Source organism: Trachurus japonicus, chromosome 10 (genome assembly GCF_045865225.1).
Source record: "Trachurus japonicus isolate A0001 chromosome 10, Traja_1.0".
NCBI lineage: Eukaryota > Metazoa > Chordata > Actinopteri > Carangiformes > Carangidae > Trachurus > Trachurus japonicus.
In genome coordinates this window covers 397,476-405,459 of record NC_140916.1, presented here as the reverse complement: position 1 = coordinate 405,459, position 7,984 = coordinate 397,476, and the positions used below count along the sequence as shown (strand labels likewise).

At 42.2% G+C, this 7,984-nt stretch overlaps 1 protein-coding gene across 4 annotated transcripts in view; it reads right to left on the bottom strand.

The window, feature by feature from the left end:
• The window catches only part of glra1 (glycine receptor, alpha 1), a 161,746-nt gene extending 154,933 nt beyond the window's left edge, over nt 1–6,813 (bottom strand). For all 4 annotated transcript variants that reach the window (XM_085788938.1, XM_085788939.1, XM_085788940.1 and 1 more), the window contains exon 1: nt 6,707–6,813. In XM_085788938.1, coding sequence (XP_085645064.1) covers nt 6,707–6,777 — 71 coding nt within the window. In that variant the 5' untranslated portion in view covers nt 6,778–6,813. The remainder of the gene's footprint in view (nt 1–6,706) is intronic.
• Between the last annotated feature and the right edge of the window lie 1,171 nt (nt 6,814–7,984).

Genomic DNA, 7,984 nt, shown 5'->3' with positions numbered 1-7,984 from the left:
CAGCGTTTCTCAAACTTTTTCAGTCAGGGCACCTTTCAAAAGTGCATAAAATCTCACGGCACCCCTGTGTAAAATATAATTCAAAATGACACTGCATAGCCTAAATGTAAATGTCCTGTTTATTTAGACGGGACAGTATTACAGTATTTATGCATAGGTGCCTCTGTAGCCTACATATGCAATCACACACACCAACGCTACACCAATAATCCGCAATGTGAGAGGAAGATAGAAATGGTCTACATGCGCGCAGCGCAGGCACGCGTTCCACCATGAATATCCACCCGGCCGGTCTCCCGCTTCCGTTCTGGACTCAGTTAGCGAACATAATTCAGAGAATTTCCACCGGTGGAAGAGGAGAGAGGAGGCTGTGACTCACCATCAATGTGAGAAGTGAGCCTGGTACAACGCATTTTTTTCATATTGTCCGGACACGGACCCTACTGCTCTGAGTGCCCGTGACGGCCGTATCCACGGAGCGGTCTCTCTCTCTAAGAAATATGGGTAGCTATATTTTGCTATTTCCTTCAGAAGTGGGCACCAGTTAGATCATGGATTTGTATTAAAAGTAGGCTACAGAAATGCTGAATGTGGTGAAAGAGCTGCAATTAGTGCCACTCAAGCATTAACGCTGCTGACCATAACATTACATCCAGTCAGGTATATTTCCCCCTCCCTAACTTCTGGTCTGCGAATGGAATTTTACTGACAGCGCGCTGCCACACAAGCCACCGGTTTCGGGTCTTGATCCTACTCAACCAACATGCTTCGGTAGCCCCATAGGTTCCCGACTCATCAAGTGGTTTAAAATCCAGAAGTAACGGTACCAAAAACAGCGTACCGACCCAGGTACCAGACGTACCGGCCCACCTTAGCACGGACTGTGTTGTCCTTTGTTAAATTTAATATAACTTTATAAATAACGAGACACACGGGCAGGACTGATAAGCTTTGCTGGTTTAGCTTCCGTGCCCGTCGTTCTTATTTTTAGCCGTAGCCGCTAGTTTAATGATAAACTTTTCTCAGTGGAACTTTTTCTCTAGCGCGTTTCCCATTTTCCCATGAGGGCTTTGCGTCATTCCTACAATTTAAGAACGAACAAACATTGCTGTTAGTTATATTTAATAACTATTCATGTTTGGTGGTTTGGTGGGAGGGGTGGGTTGGGGTCATGAAAGTTCAGTTATTATTCTGAACAGAAAAGAATTATGATAAAGGACAGGAGCTAAACAAAAATCATTTAGGTAGTCTGGATTGATGAATTCTGTGTTCTGCGTCACTAAATCGCAACCATGAGTGAGAATGTAAAAAAGACAAGAAGAAGTGGTTTTAAATAATGGTTGGGACTGTTAACATCAATTAATTCAAGGAAACCTTGAAGAATTATTCATGAGAACATTAATTGACTTACATTAGCCTTAACTCACTGAGGCTGGTCATAAAGGCCGCATAACCACGCAGGGCAACCTGCTCGCTGGTTTGCTGGAGCATATTGGCTGGGCGGCCGACCGGGAGATCTCCTGGTCGTCCTGATAGCCATTCTGCAGCTGGTATATATATATATATATATTTTAACTCTGAGCGCTCTGAGCGCCGCGACAAAAAAAGGAAACTCCGACAGCTTTTTTCCGAGCTCCATAGGATCTGAATGGAAAGTAGACGGTGGACACGGCCCCTTTGCATATATAAAGAGAATGTATTCTATGAAATGTCAGAAGAGGTATTTTTTTCACGGCACCCTTGACGCAGTCAGACGGCACCCCAGTGTGCCGCGGCACCCACTTTGAGAAAGGCTGCTCTAAGTCTTTGTGCTTTTTTGACTATATTTTAAGACAGAAGACAAGTGTGGCTACAAACTGTTTCCAAATCCTTGTGTGTAGAGTGTCATTTGTAGCTTTGCTGGCAGTTTAAGAAGAAAAGTTCCAGTCGCTTTTGTGGCTATCCTGCACTCTAGCGATGATGTCACACACTCTAGCCAACGCAATACGCACTCATTGAAAAGTGTGAAATTGGTCAGAAATCCTCATGTGCTTTTAAAGGATTTATCTCAAAAACGGTACAAGCTATGAAGTTGTACACAGGTTGAATACATTAGAAGTTTGTCTACAGATCAGAATTTGAATGAAGTCTGTAGGTGAAAGTATGTGGAAGCAAATGAGGTTCAAAGTAGGAGCAGTAGTTTCAGAGTTTGAAGACTGTTCCAATGTATTTCTAATGGGACAAAAATAAATAAATCAGAACTATTTGAATATTTTAAAAAGTATAAATAGTTGAAAAGAGAAAAGTCATAGCACAATGGTCCAGAAAACGCTGCACATTTTAATATATTAATTGTTGAAATAGCACAAAATATGAAGGGGGAGAAGAATGCAGAAAAAGAGCGGAAGAAGTAAGAACTAGAATTTGTATTTCCTGAAGGAAATACGTGTGAATGCTGAAAGCAGCTGAGCGCCATTGCTGAATTAGCAAATAGTGCAAATGATGATCAACATGTAGACATAGTAGAAGAAGAAGAAGGTGAAAAACAATGAGTAGTAGAAGAAGACGAACAACAACAATAAGTAGCAGAAGAAGAGTCAGGCAGTTTCAGAAAAACAAACATTCAGAGTCTGGATCCAGGTTAACAAACTCTGGTTCCTACATTTCCCACAATGCAACACCAACTCCTCCATGTGACGACGTCTCTATTTATTATTATTATCACTTAGAGAGTTTGAACTAGTTGTACCGATCAACACACTGATCACTAATTAACAACAATATGAAACATCCTCTAGAAAGGAAATACAAATTCTAGTTCTTACTTCTTCTGCTCTTTTTCTGCATTCTTCTCCCCCTTCATATTTTGTGCTATTTCAACAATTAATATATTAAAATGTGCAGCGTTTTCTGGACCATTGTGCTATTTTCTCTTTTCAACTATTCATACTTTTTAAAATATTCAAATAGTTCTGATTTATTTATTTTTGTCCCATTAGAAATACATCGGAACAGTCTTCAAACTCTGAAACTTCTGGTCCTACTTTGAACCTCATTTGCTTCCACATACTTTCACCTACAGACTTCATTCAAATTCTGATCTGTAGACAAACTTCTAATGTATTCATCCTGTGTACAACTTCTAATATATCTTGTACCGTTTTTGAGATAAATCCTTTAAAAGCACATTCACATTTCTGACCAATTTCACACTTTTCAATCTCCTCTAGAGAAGTCGAGTGAACGAGCTGCAGCGCCTCGTTAACACAACCTCCTCTTCCTCTGTCTGTCCTTCCTCTTCCTCTCTCTGAGGTTCAATCTAAAAGTCTCCGTCCGTCATGTGAGCGAGTGATTCACCCCTCCACCCCTCCCGCTGCTGTTTATGATCCCCGAGGAGCCGTTTACAGCCTGTGAAGTGGAGTGAAGGGCACTGACACTTCTTCACTCTCTGTTAAATGCATTTCACCTTGTTGATGATGCATTTAGTCGCCGTCGCAAAGTGGCCGTCAGCCAGAGTCGCTGCTGCTCAGTCCACGCTGTCCCTCGTCCCTATTCCTCCTCCTCCTCCTCCTCCTCAGCTCAACCTTCATCCTCTTCATCATCTTAACGACTCAGTCGAATGTTTTTGCTGCAACATGTTGCTCAGTTCAACAGCTCAACAACAATAAACCCACACTGCAAAAACTCAAAATCTTCCCAAGAATATTTGTCTTATTTCTTGTCAAAATGTCTCATTTCTAGTCAAAACTAATCTCTTTCCACTTAAAATAAGACTCATCACCTAAAAATGAACTTGTTTTTAGATCATTTTCACTTGTTTCAAACAAATTTTCACTAGAAATAAGTAGAAAAATCTGCCAGTGAAAGCAGGTTTTTTGTGCTCGAATAAGAAAGAAAAACTTGCTCCACTATCAGATTTTTCTACTTATTTCAAGTGAAAATCTGCTTGAAAGAAGTAAAAAGTGTCTAAAAACAAGCTGCTTTTAATGTGATGAGTCTTATTTTAAGTAGAATGAGACGTTTTGACTAGAAATAAATATTCTTGGCAAGATTTTGAGTTTTTTTGCAGTGCACTCAGCTCAGACAACAGCGACGACCACACCGACCAAAACAACACCTCCATCACCCCTCCCCCCGTTACCCCCGGTTACCCCCCCAGCATCATCATCATCAGCTGCTTCTATTCCCAGAATCCAGACGTGCTTCAATTATTCTGCTGTGTTGTATTTCCTGACTCCACTTCTGCTTCAGCTGCAGTCGGCCATGTTTTTTTTGTTGTTTTTTTTTACATATTTGTTGTTTTCTCCTCTCCTGCCCCCCGAGGGGTGAAGGGGGGGTGGAGGGGGGGTAGAGGATGGGCATGTTGATTTTGAGGTCATCTCCAGTTCCCTTCCCTGCAGGAAGCAGCGTTTTTACTCATCATCCTCCTCCACCCTCCTCTTCGTCACACGCTGCCTTTATGATTTATGTTGTTTCTGCTTCTCGTCTGGACCCGGCCTGAATGTTCTGCAGCCGACTCAGTCAGTCAGTCGTTATTAATCGATCAATTGATTTAAAAAAAGCTTCCGAGGGAAACTCTCAGTCGCCTCACATGTGACAAACACAGGTTCAGCTTCTGTTATTATTGTAATTATCATTATTTCACTGAACTGACAGAAGCTCTGAGTCATGGAGGTGAATTCACTTCTGTAAGAACAGAGACACAAACTAACGCATCGGTCACCAACTCCTTCACTCACTACGTTATAATACCAACTGAAGATGTTAAAGGATCACAGCAGCAATTCACTGAGACAGAAGGTAAAATAACTGCAAAACACAGAGGAGGTGGGCAAATGCACTGCAAAAACTCAAAATCTTACCAAGAATATTTGTCGTATTTCTTGTCAAAATGTCTCATTTCTAGTCAAAACTAATCTCTTTCCACTTAAAATAAGACTCATCGCCTAAAAATTTACGTGTTTTGAGATAATTTTCATTAGTTTCAAACTAATTTTCACCTGAAATAAGTAGAAAAATCTGCCAGTCAAAGCAAGTTTCTTGTGCTTGTAATAAGAAAGAAAAACTTGCTCCATTGTCAGATTTTTCTACTTATTTCGAGTGAAAATCTGCTTGAAAGAAGTAAAAAGTGTCTAAAAACAAGCTGCTTTTTAATATGATGAGTTTTATTTTAAGTAGAATGAGATTTGTTTTGACTAGAAATAAGACAAATATTCTTGGTAAGATTTGGAGTTTTTGCAGTGTAGTAGAGGAAGAAGAAGGGGAAGTACCTACTAGAATTTGTATTTCCTGAAGGAAATACGTGTGAATGCTGAAAGCAGCTGAACGCCATTGCTGAATTAGCAAATAGTGCAAGTAGTGTTGAACATGCAAAGGTATGACCAAGGGAGGAATCGAACCCACAAGCTCATGGCCAGTAATAGACCTTTGGGATCATCAGCCCAGTGATCTAACCCACTTGACTACGGTTATTGAATGAGTGGCCGGTAAAAGAAACCCCTGTATCAGAGGCTCACTGACTTCTGCTTAAGTGTAGATTGACAGGGGTAAAGAGAAAAGGTGGGGGGCATATATGCATTATCAAGATGGTTGCTCATGCATCACATAATATGGGGGGGGGGTTGATTTTGAGGTCATCTCCAGTTCCCTTCCCAATGTTTTTACTCATCATCCTCCACCCTCCTCTTCGTCACATCACGCTGCCTTTATGATTTATGTTGTTTCTGTTTCTGCTGCTTCTCGTTTGGACCCGGCCTGAATGTTCAGTCAGTCGTTGTCATTGTTGTTGTTGTTGTTAATCGATCAATTGATTAATGGATTTTTTTTTTTTTCCTATAATGGAGGAAGAATTCAGGAGCGAGGACGAGTGTGACGAAGGTTTTCAGAGGAGACGACGGACGGGGGCGTGTGAGGCAAAGACACACAAACATCACCACCATGAAAACCTGTTTTAACCGTAAAAGAAGCTGATTGGATGAAGGTGAAACGTCTTCTAGACTAATAAATAACCAAGTCCAGTTGCATTCGATTTAAATTTCCTTGAGATAACTACGTATGAGCTGGACAAATGACAATATTCACAGGCTTAAAAGAAGCTTTTTTTTAAAGTCTGTTTTTAGTGTTTTGTTTGTTTTTATTCTGTTTTATGCTTCTCTTTTTTTTTATGTTTGGTCTTTATGTAAAACACATTGAGTTGCCTTGGTATGAAATGCGCTATATAAATAAATAAAGATGCCTTGCCTTGCCTTTTAAAAAGTCTTTAACCACACTGACTGACGGACACGACCTGCACCTTCATCATCATCCTCATCGTCATCCTCATCCTCATCATCATCCTCATCATCATCATCATCATCACAGCTGAACATGTGCAGCTCTTGTCACTCCACTTCCCTCTTCCCTCTCTCACATACGCCTGTTGACTCTGACGTCATGACGCAGCCTGACCGCTAGTGGCCGCTGTTTGCTCCACACACACACACACACACTGGATGATGATGATGTGACTCAGTTCAACTCACAAGTGCAATAAAGAAGAATTATAATAAGAAGAAAAAACAAACCGAAGCCAATAAGTTTGACAGGATTCTTCCCTCCTTTTTCTCTCAACACTTATTCATTTCAAAAGCAATAAAAATGCAAATTTCAGTTCAGTTTCATCAAACACACACACACACACACACACACACACACACACACACACACACACGGTGGTCTGGTCTCTTACCTGAAGAACACAACCGTTTCCCACAGATAGATCCCCAGCGCGTTTAGTCGGCACATTTTGGCCAGTCTCATTTTGTTTGGTGGAGGAGGAGGAGGAGGAGGAGGAGGAGGAGGAGGAAGAGGAAGAGGAAGAGGTGATAAGGTGTTGCTGAGGAGGGGAAGAGGAGGAGGAGGAGGAGAGGAGAGGGGAGGGGAGGAGAGGGGGAGGAGGAGGAGGGGGGGTCACAACACTCCTTCCTCCTGACTGAGAGGATGGATGAATGAATGAATGAATTCCTCCAGAAAGAAAAAAGAAAAGAAAAATCCCTTTAGAGCTGGAAGAGGAGGAAGAGGAGGAGGAGGAGGAGAGGGGAGGAGGAGGAGGAGGAGGGGCTGTGGTGGTGGTTTATGACCTCCAAGGTGAGCAGCCAAAAAATGTGTGTGTGTTGTGTGTGTATGTGTGTATTGTATGTGTGTGTGTGTTGTGTGTGTGTGTGTGTGTGTGTGTTGTGTGTGTGTGTGTGTTAGTGTGTGTGTGTTTGTGTGTTTCAGATCCCAGAGTCGCTGGTTTCGCGCCGCGGGATGCTCATGACCTCACCGGCCATGAAATCATCATCATCATCATCATGCTACACTTGTGTGTGTAGGGGGGACAGAGAGGGGGAGGGGGGGTAAGGGGGGGTAATAAAAAAAATAAAAATAAAAATAAAAATAAAAAAGAGAAAAATCCACAGAATCCAGTCCGAGGTGCCGAGACGTCCAGCGGGTTTTTTTTGGCTCAGTGATGAAGGAGAAGAGGAGGAGGAAGAGGAGGAGGAGGAGGGGGGGTTAGGGGGGGTAAAGGGGGGAGGAAGGGGGGAGGGAGCAAAGGGGGGGTCACGGAGAGGAGGTTATTAGCAGCTCACGCGCTGCTGCTGCTGCTGCTGCTGTTGTTAATTGACACACAATGATGATTAGAGCCAATCACTGCGCTGGAGCTGAAGTCCAGTCTGATCCAGCGGTGATGATCCCAACACACCAATCCAGCAACAAGACCGGGACATTATTATTATTATTATTATTATTATTCCGACTGTTCTGTTCTGTTCTTCTTATTATTATTCCGATTGATACAACAACAAATGTTCCTTATTATTCTTCTTATTCTTCTATTATTCTTCTTATATTCCGTTAGATGCAGAGTGCAGCTGCAGCTCCGTTGCTCCGTGCGTGTAGCGGCTGTAGCGGAACTCCTGTTAACGCTGCTGCTGCTGAGAGAGAGAAGAGAAGAGAAGAGAAGAGAGGTGCAACTGCTGCTGTG